Here is a 20,879-nt window from a genome sequence, read left to right on the forward strand (position 1 = left end):
ACTTATTCAGTTCATGAACTGAATCTTTGTCTCATCTGTGAAGCTCATCTTTCCTTCTCCACTGCTGTTTGTTTGTTGTTCTTTTCATTTCTGCTTTTTCTGCTCTCTGTGCCCATTTTGAAACGGCTGTGTCAGCTCCTCATGCTGGGGTTTCAACTCTAACCCTAATCTCAGTCATATGATCCATGGTCAGACCATCAAAGAGGAAATCCAGAGGATGTGTTAAGGCGGCTGTTTTGTGGGATTTACCTCATTTTTGCCATTATTCTTGCATGGTTTGACTTTTACTAGTTGAGCAACCATTGTATATATGTATGAGTCATGTCAACATTTTGTTTGAGATTGTTATGATCTTCTTGATATGAATCTTTCATGAGGTTCAAATCCTAGACAAGCCCTCATTAAGTTACAACTTGCAATGAGGAACACAAAAACAGAATAAATGCAAAGTAATTCATATTTATAGTCAATTTAATAATATGAGAGCAAAGCTGAATAACACTAGCTGAAATCTTGAACTAGGAAAACTTGAGAGTGTAAAGGTGGGAGATGGAACCCATAGCTTCTTGCTAGTGTCCTCACTCACCAGGACTAGATTTTGAGAAAAAGATTAATCAGGTTATCAAACTTATAAATGGATATTTTTCTTTTATTGATCAGGCAAGAAGCAATTTTTAGAAATTATTTTTTAAATGAAAATTCCACCTTTGTTTGAATCAGTTGTTATTTAAGGAGCCTATATTATGCAAAATCAACCTTTTGGAGCTTTTAAGTTTATTATAATCTCTGAGCATTCCTCTCCCATCCCAATCCTCAAGAATGATTGGGTCCCCACGTTCATAGGTGTGAACAGTCACTTCCAGGAGAAATCTTCGCTGCCAGCACCGCCCCCAGCTTAACACACACACCCACACACTTTTTCCACGGACCTAGCGGTGGTCGTCAAAGCGCTTTCATTTTAGCACATAGAGGATAAGAATATGTATTGAACTAGTAGCTGTGACAACTGTTACCATTGGAATTTCCAGGCAGCAAACGATTTCCCCTCAGTGGACATTGTTTGTCAATTCCCACATGCACACCTATAAAAATGGACAGCAGCATGACATTTCTTAGTTCCATAATAAATGCAACAGTATGAAAGAAACTTAGCTTTTCATTTACCAGTCAGAAACTTCCCGCAGTCATCCTTGGGGTACCTCTTCCGGACAGGACACTAGGGTCAAGAGTGTAAGGCTTCACGAAAAGTACATCGATCTTTACAAAAGGTTTGGATGTTTGTTTTTGTGGGCAAAACGCAAACACACTGCTGAGGCCGGCTCTTGGTTGATGTCATGAAATGGGCGTAAAAGGCAGTGCCTCCGAAATTCAGTCGTCTTACTTCCGGGTAGGAAAAGGAGTTGCGAAAATAACGTTCTTTAGTGTTTCAAAAGTAATATATTATCACATATATGGTTTTAAGTTTACTCTGAAAGCCGTAGAATAGCATGATATACCAAACAAAAACTGAATTTAGAGAGGATTTCAATCAAATTGTGTTATATCATAAATAGAATATTTGAAAAAACTTAAATTGAACAGATTCAGTTATTTTTGCTTTGACACTACTATCAGTCACTCCTCAATTAAACTGCACATTAAACAGAGCAGACACACATGGAAACCAAAATAACAAAAATAAATGCAATGACATAGCAAGACAAGAGTTCACAAGCTGTGTTGTTGTGAAATGAGGACACATCAGCAGAAAACATTTCCCCTTTGAACCACAGCAGAAGGAGCCACTGCAGACTGACTCCAGGGAGTCTGAACTTTACACAAAACCCACATTTTTTTTGGAGGAAAATGTCAAAAGTGAATAAAACATGAGGTTGCTTCACATCTTGAGCTACTTTGCATGACATGTTTACTTGTTTTAAGCTGCAATGGCCCTTTTAGTTAATCCCTTCAGTAAAGAAATGTTGAGGTGAGCTCATCCGTCATGGTTACCCTCTGATGCTGGCGGCAGGCGCTTTGCTGGAAAGGACTTCTACGGCCTAATAGCTTGGTCTTAATATTTATATATGTCTGAGTAAGCAAATTGTCCTCACATCATCTGTCACAGTTATGGGCTGTGTGTTTGGTTATTCTGACAGTGGAGCCCGATTTTGAAGTGTTGTGTATCAGGACTGCTGACACATTGACAGCTAAAATAGATATAAAAAAAAAGAGTGGATAAAATGAAATTTTGTTGAAGAGTTGTGATTCTGGGTGAGAAACAGTTCACTCAGGAGGGAAACCTGCTTTATCTTCCTGTCATTGTGTTTGACAAAAGATTATTGTGATTACTGGAATTAGTGCTAGGCTGAAAACAAATTGTTTCAGTAACTGTGTCACCGATCTGATTGTTTATGAATAGCCAGGACCCACACAGCATTAGTTAATTGACAGGGCTAAAAAAAAAATAAAAAGAGATAGTCAAAACACGTAAAATGTAAACCAGACCTCGGGTGGGAAAGGCTGTAACTTTAGAAGTGCACAACATAACTTATCCATTTACTGAGTCAGGGAGGCTCCGTGTCCTCGAAACTCAGCAGGAATTTAAATGCTGTCATTGCTTTGGTGCTGGTGACAGGTCAAGGGCTCAGTAGACCAGAAAGGATTCCCAGTGGGATCCCACCATCAGGAGTTGTTGGCTCTGATGGAGGCTGAGGTATTTCGTTTGTGTGTTCTCCTGCAGGTTTGTAACCACCCGGTTCTCTTGTTCTTTCAGATGGCAGTGCCATTTTCAAAGGGTGCTTCCGCCGGCCAGAAAACGTCACGATGGCTCTCCCCTTCAGTGCCGTCATCCAAAACATGTCCGTGGACAAGTGCGTGGACATGTGCACGGAGAGGGTGAGGAGACAATGCTTGTGTTTCTCCAGGAAAAGCATATATGTGCATCGGGTCATGTTCTTATAATGGCTTTTTGTGTCAGGAGAAATCACTGGCAGTTCTGGGCAGGGACCGGTGTTACTGTGGCTTCCCGACTCCTCTGTTCTCCCTTCATGACCTCGAGGATGAAGATATGTGTCTCCATCGATGTCCAGGCGAGGAGTTTGAAAGCTGTTGGAATGACCAGTTCTTTGTTGTGTACCAGACGCAGGTCCAAGGTAAAAGTTTCAGAAGTGCACATCACATGTCTTGAGACTCTGAGGGTCTGCAGTTTGAGCTGTGAAAGGCCAGGTTTTAGATTCAATCTTGTTATGTCAGTGTCCTACATGTGATTATACAAACATGAACACATGAACAGGGATCTAGTGATTCCAGCCTACAATGACTAAACTTTAGGCTCAAGCACACTTAACTGAGTGTGATTAAAACTGAGTGTGCTTAACTGAGTGAAATAAAATCAGACTGCTTCTATATTAACACCTGATTTTGAGTACCTGCCTGGAAAAATAATAAGCTAAAGAATAACTAGTAATTTGATTTTATTTGTTAGCCAGTTTAACCCTATCTAATACAAATGAGAAAAGTAATGGCTAAGGAGACAGTAATTAATAAACCAGCATAAATTAGTCCCCAATCCTAATGGACATGATCCAAATAGCAGATAATGATGAGAATTAGTCTTAAATAGTGATGTGAATCACTGAGCTTTTATTAAAATATCTCTGACTGCTTCATTATCTTTCCCTGAGAGAGGTCTTTATCATTGCAAAAAGTCTAAAATATTTATCTCTTTATTAGACCTCATTTCCATCATAGCAAACAGACGTTTGACGTTACTCTAAATTCATCTATACTTAAAAATAATTTTATTCTTTGGTTATTTGATATTTTATTTCTGAACTTTTCTCACTGTCAATTAATTATTGAATAATTATCATTAATATTAAAAACAAACCAATAATCCTAATGCTGTTTTTTATTTGGAGTTCAAAACGCATAGAATACAAACTAATGTCAAAAGTGGATTTAACAATTACATAAAATCTGAAATGATCAGAAAATGCTCACGGTGATAGTGATCATTGTAATTTATCACATAAACAGTACAATTATGCAACAATCATCCAATCGTTTAGTTGCAGTTTATGATCCTGTGACTTGTCAGGTGATGTTACCAGTGAGACATAAAGGGTTAAATTGTGCAAAAGGCCCAAAAAAATTGGGCTATTAAATGAGTTTTTCACAGAAATTATCATTTTTATTCCTTATTTTGTAAATAGCTTCACAGGAGATGTACATAGAAAATAGATTTCCCACTTCTCAAGAGCAAACATGAGCTGCTAAAATATGTTTTAGTTCATTAGAAAGCATTGAAAATAAGGAAGATGTCCTTTTTCACAAGGAAAATGAATTCACAAAGAATGTTTTCTGAACAAATTGAAGAACGATGACACATTGCGTAGAAAACATGAGCGGCTTTATGTGAGGCTCTTCCTCTGTTGGCTCTGTGACAGACTGGGCATTGATACTGACACCTAACCTGTTATGTTGCCTCTATTCTTACATTTCTAACGAACATCTTTAGCATAAGTAACTTAAAGAAGAAGTTTGGGATCTAAGCTGAGCACACGATCACACAAAGATTAATTCAGTCAAACATAAAGAGATCATTTTTAAATATATTGAGTTGTAAAAAAATTTTTTTGTTTTGTTTTGTTTCTTCTGCAAATTTGATGCTGATAAGTTGAGACTACTGCTATCAAATGTGTGAAAGATAAATGCTCTCTCCTTACTTGTATATCCATAAAAATAGATTTTTAGCTTCAGAATAGTTAGAATAGCTTTGTTTTCTTCGTGTTTTTGTTAAAACAATGGAGTCTCTTTTACACCCACTTTATGTTTTGCAAAGTAATAATTTATTGATTTTTATGATGCTCTCGCCGTAAACCCTTTGCATAATTCTTTGAGAATGTAACTGTAATCATTTTGATGAGCGACTCGTCACATTTCAGGCAGGCACACTCAGCAGTGTTTACAGGTTACTCCCCTAGGGCGGTACAGCCAGTTAACTCAACTGCTCAGCGTCCTATTTAAGCCCAGGTGCACAGTTGTTCATTCTCTTTCTTACCTTCAGCGCTCATTCGTCGCCCTCTCCCTCCTCCCCGGCTTCCACCTGTGGGCTCCGTTAAGGGGGATTTTTGTTACCCGAAAGTTTTATGGAAAATTATCTCATGGAATTGAACAGAGTCTTATGCCAAAACGAAAAGCTGTTTATGACAACTTAATGAATGTGAAAAATTTAATTGTGAAATAAATAATTCTTACTGCAAGAGTTGACTGACTAAAATCAGTTTACAGTAAACAACAAAAGCCAAAGTTTGTGAGTGATTCTGCTGCTGCATTTATTAAATTAAAAAATATGTAGTGGAGCGGATTTTTTTCTACACTTTTTGCACAAAACCAAACAAAACTCTACTAAGTAATCAGCATATGAACACAAGCGCCAAGAAAACAGCACCACTTGACTATTTCCTTTTTTCTCATGATCTCAGGTTTTAGGCTGGGTCTTCCAAAGTTTCCAAATCATTCATGACCTTTTTTTACTCTTTCTCTCTTGTAAAATTGTGTGAGGTAATCTTCTACTCCATTTTGAGCATGCTAGCTAATATTTCTCCACAGCCACAGGGGTGCACTGATTCAGACAGAGGCTGGAAGTGTGGACACATTTTAAGGTCAAGTTAGAACAGCATATTGTTAAAATCCTAATACTTAGGTCAGGGGTGCTCATTCAATCGCGAAGGATGCGGCGGTAGATTGCAAAGATAAATAAACAATATATATGTATCTGTCAGCGAATTATCATCCGTGGCGTCAAATATGTCACTTGATTGACATGCAGAACGGCTAATTGAGCATATTCTGAAACATACCTCACTGTGTTCAACTACACTGAGCTCTCTTTTTTCTCCTCATGTGGGGCTTCTGGCGACCCCGCTGCCCCACCCCCCCAACCCCCCCACCGTCACCACCACCACCCTGCAGGGGGGGTTTATTGAGGCCAATTTGCGTGCCTCCTCAATTGGAAGCGAGTCTGAGACCCAGCAGTGTCCTCCAGGAGCACGCGCTTCTCGAGCCCTGTCCATGGACCACAATCATCACTGCTTTTCATAATAAAATGTCCTAGCAAAAGATTTGTTTACTCTTACTGTGTAGTTTTTGAGTCAACAGTAATTTTGATTTAAGATTAGTGGAAATTATAAATATGTATAAAAAAAATAAACGGCCCTCTCACCCTTCCGCGGGTGGTTTCTCACCCAAGCTCGGGTCCTCTACCAGAGGCCTGAGATATAAAATCTCTCTCTCGATAGATAGATAGATAGATAGATAGATAGATAGATAGATAGATAGATAGATAGATAGATAGATAGATAGATAGATAGATAGATAGATAGATAGATAGATAGATAGATAGATAGATAGATAGATAGATAGATAGATAGATAGATAGATAGATAGATAGATAGATAGATAGATAGATAGATAGATAGATAGATAGATAGATAGATAGATAGATAGATAGATAGATAGATAGATAGATAGATAGATAGATGTACTGTAGATATATATATGTAGATCTTTTAGAGCTTGTCACCTCAAAAGTAGCTTGCACGCCACAAAAAGTGTGGGCACCCATGACCAGTAGTAATGAAAGAGAGTCAACCAACTACATATTTTAGTATTTGTAAAATATTTCAACAGAAACCACAGAAACCAATTCTTTTCATGTTTAAATGGAAATTTTAGCTTTTGTTTTTGACAAAAAAGAGAGTAATAGATGCAGTATTTTACAATTAAACTACTCTTTGGGTACCATTAAAAAAAGTTAAAATATAGTAAAGTAATTGTAACTGTTTGTGTTTGTGTTTTACTTATTGGATCGATAAAGTTGCTGTGTTTTCATTGGCAGATAACCGCTGCATGGACCGCCACTTTCTTCCATCTCGTGCTAAACAGCAGATCGCCCTCGCCAGTTTCCCAGGAGCTGGTAATACCTGGGCTCGCCACCTCATTGAGCTTGCCACTGGCGTCTACACGGGCAGCTATTACTTTGATGGCTCACTTTATAACAAAGGTAAGCCTTATTTTCCTATTTCTGACAGGATTCATAAACTCAACATCTGTGGATTAAACTGACCTGCCTGCTGACCTCATTTTGCAGGTTTTAAAGGAGAACGCGATCATTGGCGGAGTGGCAGGACCATTTGCATTAAGACACATGAGAGTGGCAAGAAGGAGATAGAAGCCTTTGATTCAAGCATCCTCATGATTCGAAACCCATACAAGGCCCTTATGGCAGAATTTAACCGCAAGTATGGTGGGCATATTGGATTTGCCTCCCAAGCTCACTGGAAAGGGAAAGGTAAGCAGCAGGTTCAGCGTATTCTTTTGTTTTTAGAAGGATAAATGGATGAATGAAAACACAAAAAGGGAGCTTTACATTTAGTTTTTTTTTTTAAACCTTCACTCAGTGAAGTACACAAACAAACAGAAAAACAAGTTAAAAATCAACCATATTCATGTAAAAAGAATGCAAAAAAAAGCAGTTTTTGGAAGAACCTTTAAGTAGGACCTTAAATAAAGTGTATCACTTTTTTAAAATGAATCAGACAGTCCCTGCTGTTATCACTGATCATGTTATTGGGAATCTTCATTTAATGAGGATGCACTGTTAACAAAAAGTTTTGCTACAGCTGTACCTATAAGCATCAAGCAAAACTAAACACATAACCAAAAAAATAGGCAGATTGTTTGAAGTATCAGAGATTTGTTAACAGCTTTATTGTAGCTTAAAGTGAAAGTAATCAAGACCCCCCCCCCCCCCATTACAGCCACAACTTGATATCTGCATAAAGTGAGAGCTTCACATAATCTTGCTTAAGTGAGATTCTAACTGTGCATTTCTTCTGGGCTAAAAAGGTTAAGCATCAAAGTGCAAAGCTAACAACAAAAGATGCAACATACCTTAGCAATATGGATCAAAAGCGTGTATTTAAACCAAAACATAATACATATTAATCTTTGTAAAGAGAATAGCTACACTAAAAGAAAGTATTTAAGTTTGTGACTGTAAGAAAGGAAATATTTCAGTTCAAAGACCTAATTATTAACCATCCCCTGGTTGTTTCTATTTCAGAAGGGACTTCGAATTCCTAAGCTTGTAAATCACACCACGTTCTTCCTTATTGAAGCACTCTGGAACGCATTTCATTTATTATAGATTCAAGTTGTTGTAAGAACTGAAGATCTAAACCTTTTATGTTAAAGAAAGAAATAAAATCAATGTCCATGTCTGTTTACGTTTGTGTGGCACATTTCCAGATTTGTTTTGAAAGTTTTCTTTATTATGCAATCATTTCATGACTTCTCATTGACTCAGTATCCCTTCACTTACGTCTGCTGGATGACTAAAAGTGTTTCCTAATAAGATCATTCATTAGGACATAATAGTCTAAAAGGAAACTCATTCCACTTTGTCGAGATTTTTATCTATTTCATGCACATTTGTTATGATCCTCTAGCCACATCCACCCACCTTGTCTCAGTAACCATAGCAACTGGTTTTGTCTTGCCCGTGCATCGTCTCTCTGACTTTCTTTGAGGCTTAATCGATTTTTCCAGGGGCTGTAGAGTTGCAGACACAGCAGTGTCTCTCTTTGTGAAGCCATCAGCACCTTCAAGCTGACTTCTCCAACAATTGTTTCCTGCTTCTGTTTGTGAGCAAACCATGAAGCGACATCAGTATGAAGAAAGTCTTTTTGACATCTGCCACTTTGAATAGAGAGTGAGCAGCCCCAGTCTGCATTAGCATGACATTGAGTACAGGGCCACCAGGTTTAATAACCTCAGCTCCACAGAAGGTTCAGATGACATTACAGATAACATTGTAGACACCGATCCCCTCCTGCGGGACCCCGTGTCAACTCAATACGATTTGTTTAAAGCTTTATTTGTCTGAGTCAGAATGAACAAACTTGTTTCAGTTAAATTCAGCCCACATCTGTCTGTTGTGTTTACGTAGAGAGAGGGATGTTGGGCAATGTTTAAAAAGTCATTCTTATTCTGATCAGACTTGGCCTATTGGGGTTTGCAGCCTCAGGTAAAAGAGTACTGTTAGCACTCGTTTTCTAAGTTATACTATGGCAGACTACTGAATCAATACAAGAATTTAAGGGTGTATTTAGACTGGAAAAGTCCATTGGTCTGGACTGAGTCCACTCAGTTTGGTCCGGATTGTGTCCTGAACCTTGCGTTTGTTCTGTATTCAGACTGCCAGCAAGTGGACTTTTCTTTTTCGAAACAAAACTTGTAAACAAAAGCATCAGACTGAAGATCTCTTCAGTTTTTGGCCAGGAATTATGGGGGCGGGGCAAAGCAGCAAGAGACAGATGGAAGTCCTGCAGTCCTTGTTGTGATCACCTTTTCAAACTTTATATTTCACTGACCAATTTTTCCTGGTCCTGGACCACGGTCCGCTTGGGTGTTTTCAGACTGAAAACTTGTCACAAATTATCAGGGGAAATTAACTTTTGTTCACTTAAAGCAAACCACCCTAAGTGATGATAGAATCACTGTTTAAACAAGGTGAAAATAAAATAAATACATCAGTCTGCAGTTGCTTTAATCAAACTGCAAAGACAACCCCCCTTGAAATAAGTCAAAAAATTTGAATAAGTTTAAATATTTTCTTTACATAGACAAAAAAACTGCCAATAGGTTAAAAACAAATGGTTCCACCGAGAATTTGTATTTATAGAAAAAAATTCTAGTCTCTAAGACATATTTTCTTAAATTAAGAATACTCTGCCACTAACAAACATTTTTGAAAAGATTTTTTTCTTGCATAAGAAATTTTTTCTTCAAACAATGGTCTTCAAATGCCGTTTTTGCAGTGCATTTCCTTTATGGTTAAGACTTCTCCTTTCTAACCTACAAGCAAAAAAAATGGAAGAAAAACGCACACTGCGGCCCTTACAAAAGCAGAGTCCGTCCATTCATTATCTGGGCCTGCTGTGTCTTAATTAGATCACAGGACTTGCTGGAGTCTCACCCAGCTGTCTTTGAGCGAAGGAAGAGTTCACCTTGTACAGGTCACCAGTCCTCTATAGAACTACAAACGTGTACAGAGAGTCATCTTTTCTGATGTACCCAGAAAGCATCATTTTTAAAGATGGAGGATGAATCTGGGTGGCCTGAAAACACCCACACATGTGTGGCGGAAACATGCAAACTTTACACAGAAATAGAACCAAAGACTTTGTAGCTGAAAGGTGACAGTGCCGTCAACACCATGCTGCAGTCATCAGTTTCAGAGCAGACGCAATGGGGAAAAAACATTGTTGCACTCTCTCTGATGTCAGTGTGAATGAACACTAAAAAAGATAGGAAAAGGTAACGGACTAACAACCTCAACCCCATTCTGACAGTTACCTAGAATTCAGCACACAAACAGTAAAAAAACAAACCCACAAAAACTGTTTTGGTTTATCAATGACTAGCTCAGGGTTTTTTGGTCTTTGCAAACATAAAGATGCACCAGTTCTGTGGACCGACAGGAAATTTGCTACTTTTGTGGCTTCAAAGTGAGCCTTATGGCTAGTTAGAGCAAAAGCATATTGCAATGTTTTAGCATTTAAAACAATAAAAAAATAATTAGTATATTTGCTGTTGTTCCTTTTTGTTCTTGTTTGTTTTAAAGAAACTGTATCCGAATCAAGTCCAATAAAGTTGTCTAACTTTTGCCCAGAGCTCACCTTTTTTATTCTGTGATGGAACTTTCTTGCCATCATTTTATGTTACATCTTTATAAAGTCAGGTCACCTTATCTCTAAATGCTGTCCCATTTTGCAGGGACAGAACTTTTGACGGTGCCAGTGAATATTAAAAAGGCTTCAGTCATTTGTTTCAGAGACAGCTCTGATAACTCAGCAGCCTTAAACTTCAACGACAGCCCCTCCCAGCTGTGACCACACGCTCTAATGCAGCAGAGCTCCTGACAGCAGCTGCTTTTATGGGCCACTATACATTACTAATGAGTGCAATTTAAATTAAAAAAGAAAAAAAAGCTTTTTTTCATGCAGAACATTTGAATGATAACCAAGAATTTCCATTAAACTGTCGAGACATTTTAGAGGTTACCTAATATACTCTGCCAAATCATGCCAGAAATCCAAGTCAAAATGTTATAAGTGCTCATTCCTCTTTTCCTCTGTCCTCATGCAAACTCTCACTCAAACTTCGTTCAGTTTACTTTATAAAAGTTCTTGTGAAAAATATATGGTAACACTTTATATTAAGATTCAAATAAATTTTTTAAATACGTTACAGTTAGTTAAGAGTTAAAAATGTCCAATAAAATGAGTTAACTTAAAGTGCAATCTGATCATCTTTTGATCTGTTGTGAAAGCGTCCCCAGCAGTCTTTTAATAATGATTATGTCATTTTTAGCCAAAATTCAAAAACCTGTGTAGTTTTCTAGAACATTTTTTCTGCTGAAGGGTAGAAAGTTCATTAGCAATGATGCGGAGTAAGCCTTTTCCCATTTCCCATAATCGCTTTGTTTACACTCTCTACCGCTAGCTTACAGCCTATCACGACCTAACATTACCGGTGCAACAACAATGGCGAGCAATATTGGAGCTATTCCGCCGTAGAGTTATAAGCCATATGCCAGGTCAGACAAGGAAAAAGAAGATGTTAATGGATCTAGTCGCCTACATGCGCATGCATCAGAATGGAGAGAGCTTGTGGCTTGGCGTTGTATGTTCTCTGTCGCATCTACAAGCTTGTTTTTTATTCAGTCATTTTAATAAAGAAATACACAGAAATGCAATTTTAAGATTAATTTTCTGTCCTTAATAGTTATGTCCTCCATCAAGAGAAAAATTGTTTAAAAGCCAAAAACACGATATTCATTGGAGTGCGTCTTTTCTTTTTTTCTTCAGATAAACAGTTGTGATTTTGTTTCTTATCTGTGAAATTCTTTTTTAATTTTCTATGCTGTCATTTGTCTTAACAGAATGGCCCGAGTTTGTCAAGAACTATGCTCCTTGGTGGGCTTCCCACACATTAGACTGGCTGACCTATGGGAAGAAAGTTCACGTGGTCCATTTCGAGGACCTAAAGAGGGACCTGTTCTCCCAGCTCAAGGGGATGGTCCGCTTTCTGGGTTTAAATGTTTCTGAGGACCGCCTGCTCTGTGTTGAGGGCCAAAAGGACGGAAACTTCAAGCGATCTGGCCTACGTAAGCTTGAGTATGACCCATACACAACTGAGATGCGAACGGCCATCGACAAACTCATCAGAACTGTAGATGCCGCCTTGAAGAAAAGAAACATGTCTGGAGTTCCAGCTGAATATATGCCAAGATGATGAAGGGGATACTTTAGTTTGATTCTTTCTTTCATTGAACCGTTTTTTTTAATCAGACTCAGCCACTATATTTTGAAGGATTTCAATCTTGCATAGTGTTTTCCATAGTTTGAAGTTCTAGTAAGAGGGCATCTGCCTCCTCTTTACCTTCTTTTTTCAGAGCGAACCTGGGGAAGTTTGTTCTTTTTTTTCTTCCTGAATGAAAAGCACTTCTTACCCCTCTCTATGCACATGTGCTGTGTGGGAACGTGCACAGGCCTTAACACCAAGGAGATACAACAGCTGTAACCACAGAAAGGCTCAATGACCGCGCCAAGTCATTTGTCGCCTTCAAAAAACATTCAACACAAAAGACGTGTCAACTCTGTAATGTGTTTCTTCAAGATTATTTCATAACTTTTTTTTTTTTCTGCTGCTATCACAGGTAATGTATTGTCTATGAGAGGTTCTCTGAAGCTTAATCTCTAAATCTGAGGGGGAAAATTGCAATATTTAGAGTTTAATGTTGTTTTTCCAAGTTATTTTTTAAGTTATTCAGCTTTTTGTGGTGAAGCCTATCAGGAAGTAAAAGTGGAAGATATTCCTGTTGAATTTGCCAATGTCGGGAAAGAAGAGAGTTAAGGTCTTCTGCGTGTTGTTCATTGTTTTCTGCTGTACCAACGTGCACATGGTGACTCACTTGATTTCATATATGTTGTCTTAACATTGGAGTAATGCAAAAATCCAAAAAAATAACACTTCACGGTGCAACACTGTCCCCAAAGATTTTTAGAAAGCTAGGTGTTAATTTCTCTTTTAAGTTGTCAAATGCCTTTAGTTAATAGTATTTTTGTAGATTTATTTCACTTGTACCCATTGTTCTGTTGGAAAATTTTTAGAATAAGTCAAATTAAAACAGTTTGATCATTTTCTGCCTCACTAAAGAAATGTCAGTGATGGATTAGGGGGATAAAACAAATTATAGTAGCATCAGTTTTAAATATTTCTTTTCAAATAGTAAATTTAATTCAATAAAAAGGATTCTCTTTCTTGGGCTGTTTTTTCTAAGACCAGTGAAGAATTATGCATTCGTAGCTACTGGATGCATTTTATGCTACGTACACTCCTGTCATGGGATGCACGTTGAAGAATGCCCTGAATGTGCAGTTTTACCAAACCGTGTTCACGCTGGATTGTTGCTTCCTGTTACAAGTGCATGTTCTCACAGTTTGAAAAGGTTTGGTGCGAAATGTCGAAGTGGTGCAAATCTCGCAAATCTTGCTCCATGCTTTCTTTTACACAGCTCTATACTTGAGTATTCAGGTCACAAACGTAATTTCTTATTTCTCCTTCATAATAAATTTTCAAACGGTTGGCACCTCTGTGAATTAAAAAGGATTTCAACAGGTTTAACTTAAAACGCGCGTTTTATATGTAGAGCCCGAAAACGGTTGTGGAAACTTGCATAGTTTTGTGTTTTGAATCCAAAGCCCCGAAACGCTCATTTACGCTCGTTTACACAGACTTTTCATTGGAAGTGGTCGCTTAAATGTGCATTGCCGAGGTCGGTGTGAACGTAGCATTACACTGTAACCCCCCAAGCTCACTCTAGCTTTGATCAAACTGTTTCATTTCCAGATATCACCATGTTTCTCATGTTTATTTCAGCAACAGACAGACTGTGGTAAACCCTTTATTTTATTTATAGTCATGTGTCATATTCTATTGGTTGTTCAAACACTAGAGAATAGTTCACTGAGGTGATCTGAATTACTTTGTAGACGGTTTATAACTCTGTTTTGGGTTAGATTTTTATGTTTCATTTTGGCTGTAGGAAAACCTCCATCTTCTGCATCGCTGCTTCAAGTTCTCAGCAGCTTCAATAATGAATTCATGCTTAATGGAAAACATTTTACTGATGTCTGCACTTTGCCTTCAGGTGTTGCACTACAGGGGCATTTACCACCTATTAGGAACTCATTATTTCCAACCTCTTGGTAGAAAGAGATTCTAACGCGTGTGAGATTTGTTCACTTAGGATAAAAAGTCCTCCTGAAATACTCATGGACATTTTAAAACCTTAAAGTGACTTTTCAGAAAAAAACAGCACAGTCGAAAGTTTCAACTTCCTATTTTTGAGGTGAAGCAACTTCATCAGGATTTAAAGGTCTGGGGAAAAAATCACGAAGGAGCTAAAGAGGAGGAAGCTGGATTATAATTTTTTATATATATATATACTGAACCAGTTTGGAACATTTCACTACAGGACAAACTATTATAACTGTGTTTTCTATAAGTTTGCAATGACCTCAAGTCATTAAATCTCCGCAGTGATTTCAAAAAACGTTTTAAAAATATTTCCTTCTACATTGAGGTTATAATTTCATACATTTTTGTTTAAAAAGTGAAAAATATTTACAAGCAGAATCTTTTCTCATGGAACTCATATGCTCCGCTTTTGGAAATAAGCAAGTCTACACTGTAACTATACCATAACTACAGAAGATAAAATCAAAAGAGAGTGCTGACACAATAAAAGCTGGCAGACAAGGACTGACTTTCAATTCAGCAAAAAAAATTATATATTTTTAATATGCAAGCTAATGCATTTAACAGATTTGTATTGAAAAATAGTAAACTGAAGAGGATATTTCTATTTTTAACGTTGGCTTTAATCCTTATTGGCTCCTGCTTTCATTGACAAACAGGCACTTACTGAGAAGGTGTTCCTTTTGAATGTATTTTCTATGGAATGAATGTAATGCTACAAAGCCCAATAAATGAGTCAATAAAGCTAACTTTGTTCTGTTGTTTGTGCAAATGTACAAAAATATGTTTAAGTGTACAGTCGTGGCCAAAAGTTTTGAGAATTACATAAATATTGGAAATTGTAAAAGTTGCTGCTTAAGTTTTAATAATAGCAATTTCCATACACTCCAGAATGTGATCAGATGAAATATATAGTCCTTTGTTTGCCATGAAAATTAACTTAATCCCTAAAAAAAACTTTTCACTGCATTTTATAGTTGTCATAAGAGGACCTGCTGAGATCATTTCAGTGATCGTCTTGTTAACTCAGGGGAAGATGTAGACGAGCACAAGGCTGGAGTTCATGACGTCAGGCTGATTGGATGGCAGACTTGACATGTGAAAGGGAGATGCTTGAAATCATTGTTCTTCCATTAACCATGATAACCTGCAAAGAAGTGCGTGCAAACTAGCACTGAAAAGTAAATTCAATTTACATTGATTTTCAAGCAAAGTTTATCAGTCAACCAATGAAAGGTATGGGACTTGAGTCACATGACTTGGAAGGCCTTGAACCACATTGGAAATTACGTTTTGTTTTGGAACATGATTCAGTGATTTCATACTGCAATGCACGCGGCGCGCTGACGTGTTGAACTGGTCAACAAAGGAGCAGCACTCATGCATGCAAGACCAACAACAATGCAAGATGGTTTCAGGAATTTTGTTGTCAATGACAATCTTAGGAAAACCATGCGTAAATATGAAATCCAACTCTACCTGGCACTAAAATCTCACAAAAAAGTGAGACACATGTAAATGTAAATATTATTTGAGTTTCTATTTTGGTATTTTGGATAAAGATGAAGAGGATTTCATGTAATCCATGGACACCAGTGAGGTTCACAAATCATTGAATAAAAACGGTTGAGAGCACTGTCTTGTGGGGTCTAGATGACCCCACTCCCAATGTTAAAGTGCCTAGAATAGCACAAGGGTTAAGCATTTATTGACTTATTCACACTTTAAAACATCATCGGTTTCACCAATTTTCCATTGCAAACATTGTTGAGTAGTTTTATGTAGTATTTATTGTAACTTCCAATCCTCCAGTGACTATTTTATCAGGCACAGGGGTTAAAAAACCTCTGGTGTCCTTCGAAAACATGGTAGTTTCTAAAAGAGGAGAATGCCTCTCAGTATGATGCAATTTAATCTTAAAGTGTCTTCACTGTTAACACGTTGGGACTCTGCTGTCTGGCAATTGTTTTTTTGTCAGCGGGCAGATCACCTGTTTTCCCTCTCAGTCAGATTATACTGTTCTCATATTCTAATCAAGCACACAAAACAGCCAAGTATTGGTAGATGGCTTTGGAAGAAAAACACAAAAGCCAAAAACACATGGGTGTTCAGACAACCTACTTTAATGGTTTGGGATCAATCCATATTGAGACAAATTCGTATTACTAACTTCACGTTTAAAGCAACAACAAAGAGTTGTTCTGACCTTTGTGATCTTAAGTTACTGGCACGTTCTTTTAAACGTTTAAAAGATTTTTAAATTAGGTCTAGTGTAACACTGCAACTGTGAGGAGCTGGTGGTGAAGGACCCAAAATGCAAGGGAAAGGCTTGATGGGAAGAACTTGAAACTTGAATAAAAAACTTAAAACTGACAAAAATCTTGAAACTAAGAGGGAAACATTTTTTTAATGATTTTTTAAAATGACGTAAGAGATGACCTAACACAAGCAAACACGTCAACAGACTGAGGGTAATTATCTGTAATGAAAACAGCTGATGATTATTAACCTGGTGTGATTGACAGGGGAAGACGTAAAACATGAGATAACCAAGACAAACACAAATGAAATGAAACCAAAGGGTATCCTCACAGAAACTAAAAATGATGACACACTAAAGCAAACCTAAACCATCATTAACAATATGGGTTACATAAGCATCTTTTTTTTTGCTGTGTTGTACAGTTACTAGAACTGTGACAAAATCCCTTTTTTACCCTGATGTTAAAGTTTCTGTAGATCAAAAATAAAAATTACCTTTTCTCACCACATTTCAAACTTGTCCTGCATTGTCACTAAGCATGTAGTGAGGCTTGAAATGGCATTTTGACACAGAAAAAGCATCAAGATCTTCATTTTGTCACTGAAAAACATGCTGGTGTCTGTAAGGAGTTTATGAAAACTGTGTTTCTGTCATAAAGCATTGTAGCTTCTCGCTAAAGACCACAGAAGATGACAAGATGGTTAGCCTGATCATATTAAGGAACTACAACATTTATCAAGCTGGACATCTTAAAAAGCTGACTAGTCCGCGTTTATAAGGAAAGTTTCATTTTTAGATTGAAACCAAAGCACCAGACTGAGAAAAAAAAATTATATTTAATGGCGAACATGAAAGTAAATCTTAAAATCACAACATTAACATTTGTTTTATAGATTTTACAGAGAACCTATTTTGTGCTTGTGTAACATAAGTTTTAGATCAGAGATTAGTCATAGATTTCAAAACTTCCCAAGTAGTAAAGAGGTGGAAGTTTTCCAGGGAAGAGTAAGAGTTTCCATGATTCACAAAAGTGTAGTCAATATTGAATGCCTCAGCTATCCAATGACTCTTTAAATGAAAATTGAGGTGTCGTTGTTTTAGGCATTGCATGAGTTTTCTTCTTAATCAAACAAGATGAAGATAAAAATGAAAAAGCAGAAGAAGACTGAAGAAGATGCACCAGAAAAACAAGAAGTAAAAGTGATGTAAGAGAGAAAAACAACAAACGGGAAGAAAACCCACTGAGTTTAACATGAAGAATAAATCAAACATGATGGGATGTTTGTTGCTGCTGTTTAAATTCAGCAAGCTCTGACCATAACACAGTGCAATTTTTACCGAATCTGTTTTTGAAAAAAACAATTAAAAAGTGGGATAAAGTCAAAGAGTAAAATAGAATAGAGGAACTAACCTGCTGATCCCTAAATTTGATGTTTCAGCATTTACATGATGTCTGCACAAACTGTTATCTATGTGTCCTCTTTTAAAGCAACAACTATGATTCCTAGTTTGTTAGAAAAGCAGAAGAGTTTATCAGTTAAATGTGAAACATTTCCAGTACTTTCTGACAACAGAACACATACTGTCATTATTTACTTGTATTGAAGACCCACTAAAATCGTGTTTTTGGTGTATTTTTCTCATGATGGGCGACACATATAAGGAAAATTAAGCTTACAGTTGCATTTCTGAAAAATCCTTTATTCAAATCATTGTTATCAGGAGCAGATGAAAAATACCAGTTGAAAAAGAACTGGTATATGCAAAGAAACTACGACATGAGCCCCCCGCTCCGCTATATATTTAGATCTATCTACTTGCAGACAAATAGATCCATGTACGTCTTCGTTTTTCCTTGTCTGAGCTGGTCTCTGGCTCAAAACTGTATGGCTGGATAGCTCCAATATTGCTCGCCCTTTTTGTTGTCCTGGTAATGTTATATTGGGGTTGTGAGGGGCTGTAAGCTAGCAAGAGAGAGTGTAAACGGATGACGGAAAGTGTGAGAGGGCTTACTCCGTGCCAACTGCCACTCTGCAGAAATCATAATTAAAAGAGCACTGGTAACACTTTGAAAATCCATCAAAAGATGATTGTAGTGGGACTTTAAAACAAAATCAGCAAACATGAATAATGCACAATTCATAAAAAGCTTGCACAAAGTTTAGTTTATTTTAAAATACAAAAAATTAAAACAATTAGCCATTGGTTGTACAAATTTGTTTTACAGCTTTAATACATGATTCAAATTATTGTACAGCTTGTATGTACAGCTTCACTCACCCTATTGATTCCAAGTGTATTAAACACAATTTAATTTTTATTTAATTCCTCTGTTATGATTGAAGCTCTACAAGGCTTTGAACTGCCCCCCCCCATCACCAAACATCTGTGAAACATATTAAACACTTCAAACGGTACAAATAAAACATTTACATGAAAAAAGAACATCTACATATTCTATTAGACAATGAAATAAAAAAAAGTGTTTAATTTAGAAATGCACAGCCCTACATACTTTCTCAAATACATTTTATTGACATTAATGCAACTTGTTTTGTACTCCTCAATATTGTGAGTTTGTAAGAATAAAACATCTAGTTTATTGCTGGATTTCTTTCTAGCAGACATGTCACAAACGTATACTTTAGTACAGTTTGTGCAAGAAGGAAAGCAATTTTAGGGGCAAGATCCAAGTTCTAAATATGAGTGGACGCTCTGGCATCCATTGAGCTTGACCTAGATAGGTATCTGCTGACAGTCTGACCATCCTCCGCGATTGCATTCTTCAGTCTCGAGACCAGAGTGTTCCTCAAGCTCTTCTTGAAGTCTTTGCCCATGAAGACGTACAGCACAGGATTGAGGAAGCTGTTTGCTGCTGCTAACAAAGTGCCTATTTGGAGCCCACTGATTAACACTGTGTGGTCGTATAGTTGATGGTTCATCTCCAGTATGATGAACACATGGTATGGCAGCCAGCAGATGAAGAATGTGGCGATGAGTGCTGTCATCACTTTAAAAGGTTTGGTAGACTTTGCCATCCTGCTAGATTGAAGCTTAATGATGATGATGGAGTAGCAAATGATGATGACTATGAAAGGAACGACAAAGCCTACAAGGGCACGGCTCAGACCAACAATCTTGTGATTGTCATGATCTGATGCGTAATTGTTGAAGCAAATGGTCTTATCTAAACTGTGGGTCACATCACGGAAGATTATGGAGGGAAAGCTCATCGCAGCAGCCAGAAGCCAGGCTGCAACTACGATGAATGCTGCCTTTTTAATGGTACGCTGGTTCTGAGCCCAAACTGGACACATCACTGACACACAGCGGTCAATGCTGATGATGACTAGGAGGAAGATGCTACTGAACATATTGAGGAACATTACAAAAGGTACAAACTTGCACATAAAGTGCCCAAAAATCCAATCCTCCATCACCGTACTGGCAATATTGAAAGGCAGGAAGGCGCAAAACACAAAGTCAGAGATTGCGAGGCTCAGGTACCAGATAGTGTTGACGGTCTTTTTCATCTTGAAGCCAGAGATCCAAATGACCAAAGCATTCCCAGAAAAACCCATGAGAAAAATCACCACGCTGACGGCAACCACAGACACACATGAGGCCTCCTTCAGGCATGTTGGTCCAGACCGAGAAATTATGCCATCGATTTGGATCATAGGAGTAACGTCCATCTCTGAGGCGTTGTATGAGTAGTCATAGCTGTCTTCATAGTTCATTTCCATTGTGCCTTTATCACAAAAAGGGAAAAGATCTTAAAGCCCTTGTTAAAGAAAACAAAAAATAATTTGTTTTAACATTTTCCACTAAATTCAACCACATTTTGAAATGTGAACAGAATTCAGTCAAACGTGATGATTGAATCAAATCTTACCTGCTGATCAGATCCTCCACTGCTGTTGGCTTGAGTCTGGTCAGAGCTGAGTGTTGACAGATCTGATCTTCTTTCAGATATATTTAAAAGACTACCACACTGAGACAGCTGACTTGGTGGTTTCACAACACACCCGCTCCAGCACTTTTTTAGTACCTCATTCTGTGGTGGGTTGGACTTCATTAGGCATCGTAGAGTTTTTGCATAGATGTTTCTAAAATGACTTAAGCATTCATACAACCTAAACACGTCCTCAGCTACATCAACAAATTACTTTATTTACATTTCTTTTTTCTTTAGTTGTCAAGTCTGACTTCAATAGCATTTTTAAAAGTACACCCTGGTTGACAA

General features: G+C 37.5%; 2 protein-coding genes across 5 annotated transcripts in view; one reads left to right on the forward strand and one right to left on the reverse strand.

Moving 5' to 3' along the window:
• Positions 1-15,119, forward strand: part of wscd2 (WSC domain containing 2) — a 45,491-nt gene extending 30,372 nt beyond the window's left edge. For all 3 annotated transcript variants that reach the window (XM_023958463.1, XM_023958464.1, XM_023958465.1), the window contains exons 5-9: positions 2,753-2,874; positions 2,957-3,131; positions 6,881-7,045; positions 7,133-7,333; positions 11,990-15,119. In XM_023958463.1, coding sequence (XP_023814231.1) covers positions 2,753-2,874; positions 2,957-3,131; positions 6,881-7,045; positions 7,133-7,333; positions 11,990-12,342 — 1,016 coding nt within the window. In that variant the 3' untranslated portion in view covers positions 12,343-15,119. The remainder of the gene's footprint in view (positions 1-2,752; positions 2,875-2,956; positions 3,132-6,880; positions 7,046-7,132; positions 7,334-11,989) is intronic.
• Positions 15,120-18,777: 3,658 nt separating this feature from the next.
• Positions 18,778-20,663, reverse strand: cmklr1 (chemerin chemokine-like receptor 1). Of its 2 annotated transcripts, none has more exons than XM_004072377.3 (2): positions 20,529-20,663; positions 18,778-20,384 (listed from the first exon to the last, which is right to left on the reverse strand). In XM_004072377.3, the coding sequence occupies exon 2, from the start codon at positions 20,377-20,379 to the stop codon at positions 19,330-19,332; it is 1,050 nt and encodes a 349-aa protein (XP_004072425.1). In that variant the 5' UTR covers positions 20,380-20,384; positions 20,529-20,663; the 3' UTR covers positions 18,778-19,329. The 2 variants fall into 2 exon arrangements, with proteins under 2 accessions (XP_004072425.1, XP_011477467.1); XM_011479165.2 differs by having other exon boundaries at positions 18,778-20,417; positions 20,529-20,659.
• Positions 20,664-20,879: the final 216 nt, after the last annotated feature.

This window comes from Oryzias latipes, chromosome 9 (genome assembly GCF_002234675.1).
Source record: "Oryzias latipes chromosome 9, ASM223467v1".
Classification (NCBI taxonomy): Eukaryota; Metazoa; Chordata; class Actinopteri; order Beloniformes; family Adrianichthyidae; genus Oryzias; species Oryzias latipes.